Source organism: Nyctibius grandis, chromosome 4, assembly GCF_013368605.1.
Source record: "Nyctibius grandis isolate bNycGra1 chromosome 4, bNycGra1.pri, whole genome shotgun sequence".
Taxonomy (NCBI): Eukaryota; Metazoa; Chordata; class Aves; order Nyctibiiformes; family Nyctibiidae; genus Nyctibius; species Nyctibius grandis.
Window position 1 is genome coordinate 103,670,217 of NC_090661.1, and position 17,867 is coordinate 103,688,083.

At 46.6% G+C, this 17,867-nt stretch overlaps 1 protein-coding gene across 1 annotated transcript in view; it reads left to right on the top strand.

The window, feature by feature from the left end:
* The window catches only part of MGMT (O-6-methylguanine-DNA methyltransferase), a 161,717-nt gene extending 146,467 nt beyond the window's left edge, over window positions 1-15,250 (top strand). The window contains exons 5-6 of the mRNA XM_068398944.1: window positions 7,382-7,521; window positions 14,004-15,250. Of these exons, the coding sequence (XP_068255045.1) occupies window positions 7,382-7,521; window positions 14,004-14,135 (272 nt within the window). The 3' untranslated portion in view covers window positions 14,136-15,250. The remainder of the gene's footprint in view (window positions 1-7,381; window positions 7,522-14,003) is intronic.
* Window positions 15,251-17,867: the final 2,617 nt, after the last annotated feature.

The following is a 17,867-nucleotide window of genomic DNA, read 5'->3' on the forward strand; positions in this document are numbered from 1 at the left end:
TTAAACTAAATGCGATGTTAAAATAATTGAGCAAAACATAAAATATAAACGTTGCTGCTGAGGGTCGTTTTTCTGCCTGGCAGAGCCTTACCTGGGGAGAGCCCATCGCTTGCCCACACCTCCGCCAGACACAGTCCTCATTTCTGGAGGCTAATACTGCACTACGTCCCGGCAAGATGAGGTAGGAGATTGTGTTCCCGTGCGCCGAGAACGAGACCGAGATTGTCAGAGCATTTATATTCATGAGAGTGAAGTAAGGCTGAGCCCGAGCAGGCTTCCTGGGTGCGTTAAATGAGCAGATGCAGCCTTAACTCTTCACGGGACCCGTGTACTTAAATCTGCTCAATGGCTGCAATGTGAACAGTGCAAGCTGGAGGCTTTTGTTGTAGCTTGGATGTTGATTGGAGTATTTGTACATGTGAAAAACTCGGAGGTGTTGGGAGGTGGAAGGACCCTCCAGAGGAGGGTGACCAAGCTGGTGAAGGGTCTGGAGGGTCTGACCTATGAGGAATGGCTGAGGGAGCTGGGGGTGTTTAGCCTGGAGAAGAGGAGGCTCAGAGGTGACCTTAGTGCAGTCTACAACTACCTGAAGGGAGGTTGTAGCGGGGTGGGAGTTTGGCCTCTTCTCCCAGGCAACCAGCGATAGGACAAGAGGTCACAGCCTCAAGCTTGGCCAGGGGAGGTTCAGGTTGGACATTAGGAAGCATTTCTTCTCAGCAAGGGTCATTAGCCATTGGAAGGGGCTGCCCAGGGAGGTGGTGGAGTCACCATCTCTGGAGGGGTTTAAGACAAGCCTGGACATGGCACTTAGTGCCCTGGTCTAGTTGCCATGGTGGTGTAAGGGCAATGGTTGGACTCGATGATCCCAGAGGGCTCTTCCAACCTGATTGATTCTGGGATTCTGTGGGCCTTTGTTCCTCTGATCCCCTAATTCAGTAAGTCACAGTGACACAACTTGGTTGATCAAAACAAGTTCAAGAGGGAACTCAGGGTTTTCCACCCATGGGGACTTACAAGAGGCTGAGATGTGCAGAGATACCGCAGGAGAGGGGTGGACCCTGCCCTTCTCCTCCGCTGCCCATCGAGCAGATCGTTGCAGGTCAGTAGCAGTAGTTCGAGACAGACACTTCTGTTTATGGTCTGATGTAGCATCGTTGGGCCCAGCTTCAGCTGGGGTAGTGGCAGGGAAAAAAGGAAATGCAAGGAGATAGTGCCGAGGAGGAGGAGGAGGCTCTCCAGGTCTCTGAGTACAGGTGTGGTAGGGAATCTGAATGCAGGAAAACGGGATGGATTCTCAGGAATTGGCATAGAACTGGTGTCAGAGAAAAATAAATTGGTGTTATGCTTACCTCCATCCCCTCTGCAGTGTAAGACTTGTCTGCCACGTTCTGTTGGCTGGGAAGAGGCTGGTATTTTCTCTGTCTCTTCATCCAAACCATTTGTTCTCCACTCCTGTAGCAATTGCAGCTTGGTGTATTACCTGCAGCTCAGGGGATAATCAGGTGGCTTCTTCATTTGACTGTGCTGCTGCTGCAAACATCTGGACAAATCACCTGGCAGGGGCTGCTGTGCAAGGCCACGGTCTGTGCCGGAGCCCAGGAGGGACTTGTCAAGTGCTTTGCAATTTCCTCCATCTTACTGGTCCATGGACTCCAAACCCCAGCCCCAGGGTTCAGGGATGTCGTGGCATTCAGAGTCTGCTATGAATATTTAGCTTAAATAAAGTTGCTGCTGCTTAAGGAGTCGTTAGTTTGCATAAAACCTTGCTTGGGTTTGAATTTGGAAGTGGGAATCTGGGGAAGTTTGCAACGTGCCATGGGCAGGGGATGTGAAGGGCTGGTGTTGAGCATCACACTCCTCATTTCCATTAGCTCTAGAATTATATTCTGCTCTTGCAAGCTCGTAGCAAACTGCTGTTGAGGCTACAAAAATGGGTCAGGGTATCAGTTACCGCGCGAGTAAAACGCCCACCGACTTCCAGGGAGTTTAACCTGCAGAAATACTGCTCGGTGAGGTCCAGGGAGAGTTACTTGCTTCTAAGGCTAGAATTGGGCCCCACAACCCCTTCCGCAGTCTGAAGGGAACTGCGTTTAAAACTGTGTTAAACTACAGATCAGAAACAGCTCCTGTTAATTGGGTTTCAACATTGCTCGGCCACTTAATGCGAGCCAACCTGAACGTTATCTCTATTAAAAGAAAGCACGTTGGTACGTTTTTCACTTAAGTGACAGAGATACATAGTTTATCTGTATAGTTTGTAAATTATTATTATATAGTTTATAGTTTATAAATGATGGTTGTGTTTATATTTGATGATATTACATGTTGCAAACACATACGTGCATAGGCGATACATAAAAGCATTGTAAAAGCATTTCTGTGGTCCTCATGCCTGCTCGGACAGGGGAACATTGTGACCTGGGGGAGAGCACGAGGTAAGACCTGAGCCACGTTATCAAACGCTCTGGTGGACTCTAATGGTTTTCAGAGGGACTGCCTTTGCAGTCTACAACTACCTGAAGGGAGGGTGTAGCGGGGTGGGAGTCGGCCTCTTCTCCCAGGCAACTAGCGATAGGACAAGAGGACACAGCCTCAAGCTTGGCCGGGGGAGGTTCAGGTTGGACATTAGGAAGCATTTCTTCTCAGCAAGGGTCATTAGCCATTGGAAGGGGCTGCCCAGGGAGGTGGTGGAGTCACCATCTCTGGAGGGGTTTAAGAAAAGCCTGGACATGGCACTTAGTGCCCTGGTCTAGTTGCCATGGTGGTGTCAGGGCAATGGTTGGACTTGATGATCCCAGAGGGCTCTTCCAACCTCATTGATTCTGTGATTCTGTGCCTAATATTTATGAACTGATGTGTTGAATTTCATTAAGTACTTACCCATGCAACTGTATCTGCAGAGCAGTATTCAGAAAACAGCAGAAGAGATGGTGCAGGGCTTGAGGTGGGGCAGGTGTGGGCACTGCAGGGTCTGCTGCAAGGACTTATGTTCACCAAAGATGCTGCGTTGGAGGGAGCAGTTAACTTCAGTTGATGGCAGTGCTACGTGCTGCATTGATTTGGGTTTTTTGAACTTTTGAACACTTAATGACATCTGCTTGAACGGTTGCTGGTTCTGTAGTCAAAATACATTGCAGTTGACCTTAATTTATCTGCAGATAAATGTAGAATGAATGTAGAATGCCTTTTCTATTGGGGGAAAATGCAACACGTTTTCAAGGAATATCACTCCTTTAGTTGTGCCATTGAAATATGCACTAGAAGCACACCTTCATTGTTGTGATCCATGGTATAGGGGTGTACTGGTGAGAAATAATGAAGTAATTAGATAAAAACATTAAAAAGTGTGATATATCTGCAGTCAAGGTGCGCTGTCCCTGAGCACCCACCTCTTATGCGGTGGGGAGTCAACAGAGAGTCCAGCTCCTCTTGGCCGTCAGGTCTGAATGATATGAAGGTGATATGAAATGAAATACGCTTCTGTTGGAACTTTTGCCACTTCCATTCTTATAAATACCTTTTTTTACTGTAAAGTTGATGATGGATTATATGAAGTCAGTAATAGATGCTCTAAAATAATTAGATTATTTTTGCATCTTCATTCATAAAGCTCAGTCATTCAAAACAGCCAAGGTCTTTGCTTTGGTTCAGCTATTCGAGCAGTCATGAAGGTAAAGTTTAACTTTATTGTTTTCAATTAGGCAGATTCTGTCTCTGTAATGTATCAATATAACAATGCAGACAGCAACAATAAAAGTTCATAGTCTTTTCTCAGTGATTTTGGCAAGATGGTTGTGGCATCCTTGATTTTAAACAGTCCTTTGTTTCTGTTGCAGTGAGAAAACTTCTATTTTCAACTATTTTATGGGATACAGTATCACCGTACTGTCTAATCTATACTCCTAGTAATCCTTTAATAGCAACTAATAATTGCATTTTTTACCACAGAGTACCAATGGTCAGGGACTTGCAGCTGTTGTAAAGCGTTTCTTGATCTGCCTCGTAACAAGAGCAAAATATAATTAAACAGTTAAGAGACTTAGAGAAGCATTTCTGCCTTTCACATACCACTTGCTGGTTCAGTCCAGGGCAGGGTAGCCGTGATGGTTAGCGTTCAGATTGCTGTTTAGGTGACATGCTTAATACGGCTTTAAGTGCCTACTTAATAGTGAAGGAGGTTCAAAATTGCTAAAAATTAGTCCTCTTGCTTGCACTAACTGTTTGTGTAGTTGCCTGTTGTCAGTAAAAGTTCTTCAGTTTGAATATGAGTCTGTTCTTCCAAGGTCACAGAATCACAGAATCAATCAGGTTGGAAGAGCCCTCTGGGATCATCGAGTCCAACCGTTGCCCTGACACCACCATGGCAACTAGACCATAGCACTAAGTGCCATGTCCAGGCTTTTCTTAAACCCCTCCAGAGATGGTGACTCCACCACCTCCCTGGGCAGCCCCTTCCAATGGCTAATGACCCTTGCTGAGAAGAAATGCTTCCTGATGTCCAACCTGACCCTCCCCTGGCCAAGCTTGAGGCTGTGTCCTCTTGTCCTATCGCTCGTTGCCTGGGAGAAGAGGCCGACTCCCACTGCGCTACAACCTCCCTTCAGGTAGTTGTGGACTGCACTAAGGTCACCTCTGAGCCTCCTCTTCTCCAGGCTAAACAACCCCAGCTCCAGTCCAGAGCTTGGTCACCTGGAGGGAACATGTGCACCGTGTGCTGTAGGTGGGTGCAGAGGAAGGAGAGACCCTCCGATGCTCACATTCACGTGATGGGGTTCAGCTCGGCCATTGCTCTGCTGGCATCTACCTCTCCGGCATGGCACAGGCAGCCTCAGCTCATAGAATCATAGAATGTTAGGGGTTGGAAGGGACCTCTGGAGCTCGCGGGGGTATGAAGTGTTCTCATGTAACGAGAGAATCTGTGTGTGTTAATTTTTATGTGCGTATATTACAGCACTTTATAATGATATTTAACAGCATAAAATGCTGGCACACGCTGAGAATTGGTGAAAGTTCAGCCATGTAATTTGGGCAGGTTGTGCGTGCAGGCACTCACACTTGCCGACAGTTTAATAACAGTAGTTGGCACTGTCTCTTAGAGCTGCTGAAACTAATTAATGCATTTGCTCCCTACAGGATGAAATTGAGTTTTCAGATACATTTATAAAATGAGGTGCATGATTGCTAAATATTTCATTCTTTCGAACTGCAACTTGGAGTGGTTTATGTGGGTGCAGAGACGGTGGATATTCTCCAGTGAAAAATGTCCAGTGGCTCTGGAAAGAGGATAACCTCTGCCCCTGCTTGGTGGAAGAGACAGATAATCTCTGTCCCTCTTTCCCCTGTGGGAAGGTGCTCAGTGACTGGGGCATCGCTTGGCCCGGTGCTGCCATCGCTGGGGCCTGGGAGCTGCCCCAGCCTCCCGCGGCCCCTCGCTGCTCCGGCGCAGGCTGCGCCCTCCTCTCCCCTTATTCCTGTGGGTTTCAGAAAGTTATGGCTCTGCCACGTCCCAGCTCGCCGCCTGCCTTGCCAAAAATGAGGGCAAAAAAGGGGATTTGTTGGACTCGGGCCCTGGCGCCGCGCAACCACGGCGTTTCACTGATGTAAAAGATGGCATCGGGCAGTAACTCCCCGAGACCCCTGAGGAGGCGAGGTTAACGCTGATCTTGCTGGCTCAAAAAGAAGGTTAAAAAAAGAATAAGTAACAATTTGATTTGAAATAAACCTTTCTGAAGGAATCACAGTAAACAAAATCTGTTTGCCTAAGGAAACCCTCCCAGCAATCAGCTAGTGACACAACTGCTTGTGCTAATGAACCCGAAGCTGTTAATGTGGTTTCTTCAGTTAAATTGATTCATGAATTTTGAAGAGAACATTATCTAATGAATTTTCTTTGAATAGAAAGCAATTAAAAGGACAAATCAGTCTGATTAACCCCAAAGTCACCCTACTGCCACAAATGGTGTACAGTTTGAAATTATATCATAAAAAACTAGAGCAGATTTGCTATCTCTTTGCCCTCTACTAATCCATGTAAATTAATGAACAACAAAGTTAATTTCTTTGATGACCCTTTTCTCGTATCACCTGGATTATGCTGATGTTTAATTTGCTTAATGTTATAATAAAGACTAAACAGATTTTTTCAATGAAGTGATTATCATTCCCTTCAGTTAAGAAGTGATTTTTATTATTTAACACCCACATAACGGTGTATGGGTTTCCTTTAAGAACAAAATCACATTTCACTGTGTTCCTGTGTAACATAACCAATGTCTTTTTTGACAACTAAAGAAAGAAAATGTTTTTAATCAGTTTGTTTCTTTGCCAAAGCAGGAGGCTGAAGCTCTGGGCTGGGGGAAAGGGTCTCTTGTCTTTTTTTTTTTCCTTTTTTTCTTTCAAATTCACCAGCTCTCTCCTCTCAGTAAGTTATTCACTAGTTAGATCTTCAAAGCTTTTACAAGTGCCTTGGAAGAGCAATAGGTGTTCAACCTATTTTTTTCATGGTACTTAGTGCCCTGGTCTAGTTGCCATGGTGGTGTCAGGGCAATGGTTGGACTCGATGATCCCAGAGGGCTCTTCCAACCTCATTGATTCTGTGAACCCAACTAAGATCCAAACACAACTCTCTCTTTTTCTTTTGTAAAATAATCCTGGGCTGGGCAGGTAAAACCCTGAGCTGCAGAAGAAAGCTGGTCCTAATGCATTTGCTTGTTCATTATTTCAGCAATTGGGAACGCTTAGAAGCAATTTGCTGGTGAATTAAAATTAAAATAATGGGAGATACATTATTTTTTTTCAGAGCCCCGTATCGTTAAGGATGTGCCGTACATTCAAGGTCACAGCTAGTCCTTACGTCGTGTAATGTCTGCAGCGCCGAGCAGTAGCTTGGGGGTCTCGACTATAAAATGCACTCAGCCAGGATAATACCGAGTCCGCTGGCTCTAGGGCTTCTTCTGCCGCGTGTCCCAGCTCAAGTTGGAAATTAGCTGGAGATGCGAGGGCTTTGTGAAATAGGTAGAGCCGGTTATTTCTTCCCTTTTTAATTTGACTCTATGCTAATTTCTACTCTGCCAATTTAATGGAAAAACCACATTGTATGAGTTAACAGGATAATTGTACTTGAAGCAAATTAAAAATATAGGAAAATCAAAGCCTTAAATCCTTTTTTTATAGTGATCGGTTACTTGAAGCACTCTTTCTAATAATCATGTATTTAAATGTAGTAATATAGGGTACAATAACAGGACAGTGCATCGGGGCTGTTTAAATTTAAATTAGAAAGCTGCTATTGAGCCTCTGCTTGGCGTTGGGTGTTTTGAATATTTCATCGTGGTTTCCTCAGCCGCGCGTACCAACAGTGCTCGCTTCGTCTGCTCCCCAGATTCCTTCACCAGACAAGTGCTGTGGACCCTGTTGAGAGACGTGAAGTTCGGCGAGGCCGTTTCCTACAAGCAATTAGCGGATCTCGCAGGCAACGGCAGAGCGGCCAGAGCGGTGGGAGGAGCGATGAGGAGCAACCCTGTAAGTTCACGTCAACTTTTTAACTAAAGTTGATGGAAGATGGCGGGTTTAGAGAGCTTTGCGGGCTAAATGTCATTAGATTAAATTTATCTGCTATGAAAACTGGTCTACCATGAGTAATAAGGTCAGTAAGTGTTTTTAATCAGCAATAATGCACAACCCAGTTTTAATGTGATTTATTCCCTACCATTTATGGCGTTAGATTTGAAAAAGACACATTGCACTTCTTTTAATTCATCAGCCTCTACACATTTTGTTGTTCTCAAACTTTCTTGTATGTTCTTAGGTGAGGGAAGTGTTTTATCCCCTGACACGGACCTCGTGTTGGCAGGGTGTCGGTAGCTTTGGTTGTGTTAACAGCAGTCCATCCTCTCTGGCATGGGTGTGTTTCTGAAAATGTGGAAGAGGAGGGATTTCAAACCGTGTAGGTACACGTTTGAATGAGATCCCTAATGGTCAATATGGTCTTTTCCCAACACGCTCCCAGCCAGCAGTAAATGGCATTTCTGCCTTGGGTGTAGGTGAGTTGCCTGGATTTGAGCCAACCGGAGGGAGCAGCGCTCTGGGAAGAGCCGGTGAAGAGACCGCCACCGTATCTGTCCTTGCACATTCATTCCCTTGCTAATTGCCTTTAAAAAAAAAATTAAAACTTTGATTTCTATTAATATCATTGTGGCCTTTTTGGCCATTCTCTGGAGGGGTTTAAGAAAAGCCTGGACGTGGCACTTAGTGCCATGGTCTACTTGCCATGGTGGTGTCAGGGCAATGGTTGGACTCAATGAGCCCAGAGGGCTCTTCCAACCTGGTTGATTCTGGGATTCTGTGATATTTTCCCTCATTACCACTCGCCCTGAGCAACGTGTGTCTTTCCATACCCAAATTCCTCTCCTGTTCTCCACCATTATACCTGCCGTAATCTTTGACCTCCTGTGTTGTTTTCACATTCAGTCTTCTCAGTATTTTCTTTGATGACGTACATATGAGACTTCAACACGTAGTTGCAAAGTGGGTTAGAAAAATCTGTTTTCACAAGAGCCTGTGGCTTTACATATCAAATAATAAAGGTGAGGGGGTTTTGCAGTGCCACATATTATCTTTATATGTCACCTCATTCATAAAACCAACGTGCATATTGTGCATAGTCAACCTGCCCATTATGGCTCTTAGGTCTGAAGGGCCATGTAAAGATTTATATGGGAAATACGAGAAACGTAGTGAATAGGTGCTCGGATTGAAGTGCTGTGTGTGTGTTTGCCTGTGGAATGTGCATGAAATTACAGATTAACTGCAGGAGATGTGTAGTGATAAAAATGGGGTTTGGAATGGGCAGGGCTCTCATTGCAGCACTGCTTTTTTTTTTTATATATCATCAGCTTTCCATTATGAAATATTGGGGTGGTATTATATTAATATAGCTCTTTTTCCCTAAAGCTATACATTATTATCTATAATGTGCTTAAAAATTTTCTGCCGGGGACAGAAAACACTGCAGCCATAGCACGGGATGGGAAATAACAATAATAAGATAGGACCCTATTTAAAAAAAAATTGCAGTAGCTTTGCTGTATATTTTCAGAACTATTTTCATCCTTCCTCACAGGGGAAAAAGCAGGAATTTTCACACCACAACCTGCTGTTACCGCTACTTTGGATGCTGCTGCTCCACTGCAGCCTGAGGGCAGAGCTGGGTACATTTCTAGGCGAGAGCAATTACATCTCCTTTTGCACAACACTAGATTGTTATTCTTTGAGAAGTGTTTCCTGTAGGTTTGCATTGTATTGCCTTATCTTAATGTACACATTATTATATTGGAAAGCATTCCATCACATTAAAATAGTTTGTGTTGTCAAGTACAATGCAGCGGATCGACGAAACGTGGCTTCATACCGCTTACGTGAACTGTTCCGTAGGAAAATCTACGCCTAAAATATTCTAAGGGAGCTTAGAAGCTTAAACCCATTAACCATTATGTGAGTTTATAGGGTAGCGTGCTGCCTGCATGGGATTGTAGGGTACCCGGGAACCTCGTACGTGTATAAACACACCTGCAGTCTGTTTATCAGATGAGATATTGAGCTTTGAATCTAACTAAACAGCTCATTACACTGAACACATCATATGAGCTGCAGCATCATTAGCATATCAGAGAATCACAGAATCAGTCAGGTTGGAAGAGCCCTCTGGGTTCATCGAGTCCAGCCATTGCCCTGACACCACCATGTCAACTAGACCATGGCACTAAGTGCCATGTCCAGGCTTTTCTTAAACCCCTCCAGAGATGGTGACTCCACCACCTCCCTGGGCAGCCCCTTCCAATGGCTAATGACCCCTTCTGAGAAGAAATGCTTCCTTGTGAATGTGAAATAGAAGTGGACGCTTCTATTAATGATTGCTGCAGAAGATATGCAAAATAGCAAAATCATAACGTTTGCACCTTGAGAAGCTTCCTGTGATTAAAGGACTAAATCATAAACATGATTTAATGAGGTTAGTAATAACAGTAAAAACAAGCGTGTGAAATAAGCCCGAGCCTGGCGTTGCTTTGTCACTCAAACGTGTTGATAAAATTGCATATCTCACCTTTTCCCACAAAATACCAGGACATTTCTCCCTTCTACAAATCAGGGCTTGGTCTTTAATTTTGGTAGCATGCATTCCACAGGTTTCCCTTTGTAGTTGGGTTGCTTCCCATAATTCATACGATGACCTTCAGCTTTATGCGAAGGTGGAATCGGTGCTAGCAGCAGCTGAAAGATGCGACATCTTCGCCTCAATTTATGCCAAGGACATGGTGGAGGTGGCTCACCTTTTGCAAGAGAAACTTCAGATAGTTTACTGCGGTTCGGATTGATTGCAAGGTCTGTGGTCCTCAAAGGGAACCCATAAAGTTCAATTAAAAATCTCATTAGACTGGTATAGGAGGATCAAAAAGAAATCAGAGAGGCTCATGGGAAATGGCAACTGTTGGGCTCATTAGTCCAAGGCCATCCTGAATGACTGTTCTGTGCCTTAAATAAGACGTCTTCAGCGGTCTGGTAACAGCAGTCATCACTGCGTACGGTGGTTTTTATATTCCCTCCGATTGGAGGTTCAGGTTGGACATTAGGAAGCATTTCTTCTCAGCAAGGGTCATCAGACATTGGAAGGGGCTGCCCAGGAAGGTGGTGGAGTCACCATCTCTGGAGGGGTTTAAGAAAAGCCTGGACATGGCACTTAGTGCCCTGGTCTAGTTGCCATGGTGGTGTCAGGGCAATGGTTGGACTGGATGATCCCAGAGGGCTCTTCCAACCTGATTGATTCTGTGATTCTGTGAGCGTACAGCTTGGTGCTGATGCGATCTGTCCAAAGCCAAGGATGATGTTCAGCCAAAATGCTTTAAACATTGGAGATCGGAAGGAGTAATCGTGCATTTCTGAGACGATTCTGACGTATGGATTTGAAATGTTGCAGACACCTAAAACTACTTGTGCGTTAATTCCTTCGGTGGTTGGCAATGACCCGGCACCCACGCTGGGTCACACTGCGGTGTTTGTTTCTGTCAGGGAAGAGGGGGGGAAAAGCAAAATAGGACACGAGCAAAAGGAGAGATTCTTTCTTGCTAAGTGTGATTCTTGTTGTGTGTGATAACAGAAGTCACAGAATCCCAGAATCAATGAGGTTGGAAGAGCCCTCTGGGCTCATCGAGTCCAACCATTGCCCTGACACCACCATGTCAGCTAGACCATGGCACTAAGTGCCATGTCCAGGCTTTTCTAACGTGGTATTTCAGCCGTTTCCATGAGGGCCGGGCTGCTCTGGCGCTGACAGTTGGGCAGTTTCGGGAGGTCTCCAGCCCATCAGCAGCATAACGGGACGGTCAGGTGTCCCTTGCCTCAAGGCAAGCTCCTACCGCGCGCTCCACTCCGTCCTCTGCCGGAATTTGCTAACTGCAGTTCCAAGGCGATCGATGCCTCGTGCAGGGAGGGTTTTTTTCCCCACATTTTTTTTTTTCCTACACAAACCCGTTATCGAGGAGTTAGTTTATTCACAGATTGCCACGAGCGTTAATGACCGCCCGAGTCTTGTTCTGCCAGTCACCCAGATGGCTGTTGATAAAGATTTAGCATCATGTTCTGAGTGTCAGGGCTGTCAGCAGCGCTGAACCATTTGACCAGAAGAAAAAACGCACGGGGAGCTATTGATTACAGCTTCTCAGTGTCACTTGTTCACCAGGATTTAGGTATTGATGAGGCTGCGAGTGAAAACAAGCCCTTTCCCTTGTGGGCCTCTACCCAGAAGAACAAAAGCAAAGTTGGAGAAAATATTCAGCTGGCGCCCGAATCAGAGGGACTCCGTTATTGATCCGAGGGCCCCTTCATGTTGGTTTTGTTGGAGACAAATCTATGGGTTTGGAAGTTTTATAGCGTTGGAGGTAGGGTCTGTGGAAGTGATGGATTCATGTATTAGATGAATTAGATTTCACAGCGTGAAGATTTCAGTGGAGCTATAATATTATGAGCTGCTTGGTTATTGATAAAAATTACATTAAATGTAGCCGAGGCATTAAAGCTCCAGACTAGGGTAGTACTCCCTCTAAAATGTCCTTAGGGCCCTAATAAATTTTAGCAGGTTTAATTATTTTAGTAGCCTGAAAGTTGTCACCACAATTAAGCCAAACTGAAGCAATATTCAATATTTTTAAATTACAGCACTAATACAGCTTTTGTACTGCATTTCTTCTCAGCAAGGGTCATTAGACCTTGGAAGGGGCTGCCCAGGGAGGTGGTGGAGTCACCATCTCTGGAGGGGTTTAAGAAAAGCCTGGACATGGCACTTGGTGCCATGGTCTAGTTGCCATGGTGGTGTCAGGGCAATGGTTGGACTCGATGATCCCAGAGGACTCTTCCAACCTCATTGATTCTGGGATTTGCTTTCACATCCGACGCGATGGAGGGTGACGTACGGCGCTTGCGTGTGTTAGGACAAACTCGGTGTGAAATTCCTTTATTTCGGGCATGGAAAAAGCTCCATTTATTTCATACCTTCTTCTTGCTTGATGGGAGGCGACTCAGCCGCGCATCGCTGCGGTTGTGAATGGGTCCACGACCCCGTGCAGCACACAGCTCATGCCACCTGCAAACAAAACCCTTTTTTTCCCTCCACTTGGGTACACCTTCCATCCTCTTGCACAATTTAGCAGGAGAAGGTGTCGACTTCCCTCTCTGACAACATCCCCCAGTACATGGACCAACCCCCCCAGTCCAAGGGTCTTTACAGCATCTGAGCGGCAGCAGGGAACTGGCTCGGAAGGAAGTTTTGGCCCCTGTCCATAGCAAGATTTATAGCCTTACCATCAAAATATGCTGATTTACTGTATATAATTTTAAAGAATTGCAAATTAACCTTGGAGATTTTTTACAGTGTATTATTGTGGCTTGTTATGGCTTTGTCGCTCAAGGAAACCTGCCTGTAGTAACTCGTGCAGATGGGTTGTAAAGTTGCTAAACAGAAAAACACTTGCAAAAAAAACAACTTTAAAGAAGTCATAAAGCAAGCGCGGGATGGCACGGCGTAAAGGTTTTATTGGTACTCACTGGAGTTGTCACGGGTGCGTAACTCACTTGTGGCATTGCCAACCGCAAAGACAGCGGCTGTTAGGAGCATTTTTATTAAACCTTGATTAACAATAAGCACCCATGTGTATTTAATGGGGTAGCCTGTGGGCTGAGATTGAGATTTTAAATTTCAGCTGTTGAAATTACTTAACAAAACCAAAAGAATCCCCCAAAAAAACAATTTACAAAGGTCTGGTGTCCAGCTACTTTGGGGTCTGTGTGTCGCAGGCTCAACTACGAGCACAGCTTGAACTGTGTTGAAGTAACTGTTAAATAGGATTAAAATAAGTCAGTGTTAATTATGTAATTTGTCTGTGTGTCTATATATAAATAAATGATTTTTTTTGACTTAAAATACCCAAATTTGTGAAAATTGCTCTTTTTAGTGAGTTGTTTTCACAGCTGTATCACAAGAGGACACAGCCTCAAGCTTCGCCAGGGGAGGTCCAGGTTGGACATTAGGAAGCATTTCTTCTCAGCAAGGGTCATTAGCCATTGGAAGGGGCTGCCCAGGGAGGTGGTGGAGCAACCATCTCTGAATGTGTTTAAGAAAAGCCTGGACATGGCACTTAGTGCCCTGGTCTAGTTGACATGGTGGAGTCAGGGCAATGGTTGGACTCGATGATCCCAGAGGGCTCTTCCAACCTGATTCATTCTGTGATTCTATAGGGGCTTTACCCCCTCAAGATTTTACATCATTTTTATATACTAAAATTTCTCTACAGGCTTATTTTTCCCTAGGAGCTGGGTTAGTTTCCAGAGCCCGTGACCTGCCTGGCACGTCAGTCCCTGTCCCTGCTAGTCTGTGGGACACGACTCCGGGTTTCGGGGTGGATTTATGGGCATCTTCCCCTTTGCTCCCCTCCTTGTTTGTGTGTGTTTTGCAGATCCCCATTATCATCCCGTGCCACAGGGTGATTCGCAGCAGCGGGCAGACGGGCAACTACGGAGGAGGAAACCTCATGAAAGAGTGGCTCTTGTTGCACGAGAAGCTCCAGAAAGAGAAGCTGGCACGTTGATGCGGCTCGGCCGCGGCCGCTCACCAGCCGAGACGTACGAGCGCGGATCCTGGGCTTGTAACGAGCTCTCGGGGCACCCAACAGAATTCAGGAAAATGGTAAATATTTGAGTGACACATAAATATAATGCAACATCCAAAGCGAAGTGCGTGGTGGCACCGCTGTATTAAAAAGCGGGCTGCGTCCTGGGGGATGCCGCTCGTCTGCCCTCGCTTGTTTTCACATTTCACAGCAGAATGACTACAGCGGGGCCAGGCCTGGTGCGCGTGGGTTTTGTTCCCGTCTCCAGGCCTGTTTTGTTCTATTTTTAATGTCCATTAAAGCACGGAGAAGGGAGTGGGAGGGATGGGGCGAACGCGAGGTGCGAGCCTCATCCCTGAGGACGCAGCTGCAGCCGGCGAGCCCGCGCCCGCTCCTGGCACGCGTGTCCCTGCCAGGCGCCTGCCCAGGGCTGCCCTCCCCTCTGTGGTGCCTCAAACGGGGTTTTACCTACCCAGGAGTTAACGGAGCACGTTGAGGTGCCTTCAGAAGCAAGCGGCTGTGGAACTGCTTGTTTCCCAGCTTTTCTTTTTTGGATTGTGAAATGAGAATAAAATTTTTGCCAATTTTTGCCAATTTGGTGCAAAAAGCAGACAGCGGAGAAGCTGCTGACAAATCCTATGAAAACTGACATTTAAATAAGCAATTTGATGAGCGCAACTTGGGCAAAATATCGAGAAGCTCATGGTAGTCGCATCTTTATCAGCAGCACGTTTCCTTTTATCCTTGGAGTTTTTCCTTCAGATTTTTGCATTTCTCTGTTAGGCGGAGCTTTATTTCCCGTAGCAGAGAGGATTCAAGTATTCAAGAGATATTAAAGCTAAATTTTGAGGTGGTTTAAGCAGGGTTTTCTGCAAGCACGAGCCACCAGAAGCTGAAATTTTCAGTGTGGGAATCATAAATTCTAACATGGAAATACTGATTTTTTTTTTTATGTGTTTTATCATATTTCCATAGACGTCTCTTTAGAAAGGCCGTTGCTAACCAAGAAATCACTGTGTTCCAATGCGTTAGTTAATATAGGATTATTGATATCTCAGAATTACTTAAATAAAAAAACTGCTTTGCATGTACAAGTGTCTTTGTGTATGTTTATAAATAAAACACAGCATGTGATATATGGAGAAAATAAACTATACCCCACTGTACAATATAAAGCTGTATTTTTATCAAGGGTTTCTGGTGGCAATATAAACCACGAAAGCAAAGCTCAAGTGGTTTGTACGTGTCACCAGAACCCCCAGATAAAAATATAGCCTTATAATATGTACAGTTTGGGTGTATTTTATTTCTTTTTTCTTTTTTTTTTTATATAATACATGCTGCCAACAAAAGAACACGGCAGCAAATGTCTACTTGAACCTTTCTCACGTTTACATCCTGTGATGGTTTTTTCTGCAGGTTTTGGCTTTTTCGGGGCTGGGGATTGATTTTTGCAGGTGGGGTGAATGGGGTGAGTGCTGGGTTGGCGGGCAGGGGTGGGCAGGGACAGGCAGGGATGGGCAGGAGTTGGCAGGGACGGGCAGGGGGGGTGGGCAGGGACAGGCAGAGACAGCCAGGGGTTGGCAGGGATGGGCAGGGACTTGCAGAGGGACAGCCAGGGGTGGGCAGGGACAGGCAGGGGCAGACAGGGGGACAGGCAGGGATTGGCAGGGGCGGGCAGGGACACACAGAGACAAGCAGGGGTGGGCAGGGACAGGCAGAGACAGGCAGGGTTTGACAGGGACAGGCAGGGGTTGGCAGGGACAGGCAGGGGTGGGCAGGGACAGTCAGGGGCACAGGCAGGGGTGGGCAGGGACAAGCAGGGGTGGGCAGGGACAGGCAGAGGTACAGGCAGGGACAGGCAGCGGTGCAGCGCGCTGCCCGACAGAGGGCGGCCCAGCACGGGGAAGGCGTGCGGCGGGTCCCCCCCGCTGCGGGGGGCGGTGAGGGGCAAGCGGGGGGATTTGGGGGGCGACAGCAGGTGCTGGGGTTGCTCCTCCCTTCCCAGCCCCGCCTTTGGCATCAGCAGCAATTAACACCAACGCTCGTTAGCACAACCCCCGTATATCGATATAACAAATAACCCCGGAGGTTTGGGCTCTGCGGGCTGCGCCAAAGGTCCCCCCACCCCGGCACAGGGGCCTAGGCCGTGCCCCCCGCCCGGGCTGGCCACAGCCGGAGCCTCTCCTGGAGGAGCTGATGGGAACACGGAGCTGGAGCGTACGTATGAAATACATTCATGCACCCCGGACGTGGGCACAGCCGAGGCCGCTCGCCCGGACCCGGAGCTGGGTCCCCCCAACCTCTCGAGTTTCCTCCTGCTCGCTTTGACCTGCCGACACGGGGACGCTGCAGCCAGGCACGCCAGCCTCCTCCGCGGCGCCTCGTACCAGCACACGCCGCTTTCGCCCCTTCCCAGAGACTGAGATAACGAAAGATTCAAAAATAATATTTGTTTTGGCAGAACTACATCCATAACAAAATAGATGCCCTTGACCATGGAAGAAACTGAATTTTCCGGTGGCTCGTTCTCCCTCCCCCTTTTTTTTTCCATCCCAAACAGGCTCTGCAGCCACTCTGAGGCCAACAGAAATATTTTCGAAGCGCTCCGTCGTATTTCCTGCGTCAGATTTACAGCAGAATAGCAGCTACACTGGTGGTACTGTTTGACGCCGGGATGAAAAATGCAGATTACATCCTATGTATCAATCCCAAGTGGAAAAGGGCCCCAGGCGTGAGGATTGTTACAGATCGCTCTCGTGCGAGCGGAGTTTGCAGCGTAATGAGCTCATAGTGGAAGCATCTCAAACAGAAAAGCAATTCATTGTCGTGGGAGGGACAGTTTTAGATAGGCGCCCAAATTTTTTTTCTCTCATGCAGCCGATTCGGTTGGAATTAGAGGGATTAGTCATCTGATCAGGGCCAGAAAGATTTGGGCCATAAAGCTTCTATTTAATTTTTCCAAGTGGTTCTCAAGCACTTTTGAAGCGGTGCTTGGGATTTGCTGTCTGGAGTAGCACTTGGACAAGGGACAGTGATGTAGTTGGGAGGACAGTGCCATCACTTTCCAAGTGCCATGAAGTTATAGACAAGGAGCAGTAATTTTAAACTAGTGTTGTAGTGAAGTGGGAGTCGGCCTCTTCTCCCAGGCAACTAGCGATACGACAAGAGGACACAGCCTCAAGCTTCGCCAGGGGAGGTTCAGGTTGGACATTAGGAAGCATTTCTTCTCAGCAAGGGTCATTAGCCATTGGAAGGGGCTGCCCAGGGAGGTGGTGGAGTCACCATCTCTGGAGGGGTTTAAGAAAAGCCTGGACATGGCACTTAGTGCCATGGTCTAGTTGCCATGGTGGTGTCAGGGCAATGGTTGGACTCGATGATCCCAGAGGGCTCTTCCAACCTGGTTGATTCTGTGATTCTGTGTTAACATAGAATCAGAGAACAGAATCACAGACTGGTTTGGGTTGGGAGGGACCTTAAAGCCCATCCAGTTCCAACCCCCCTGCCATGGGCAGGGACACCTTCCCCTAGACCAGGTTGCTCCAAGCCCCATCCAGCCTGGCCTTAAACACTGCCAGGGAGGGGGCAAACATCATTGCTTCTTTTAGAAATATCACAGATTATTGCGTCTAATCATTTTTTCCAATGTTTTATCAAACTTTAAAATTATAATCTTTATGGTATGTGTTGCACCCAGGTCAAAGAGAGAGA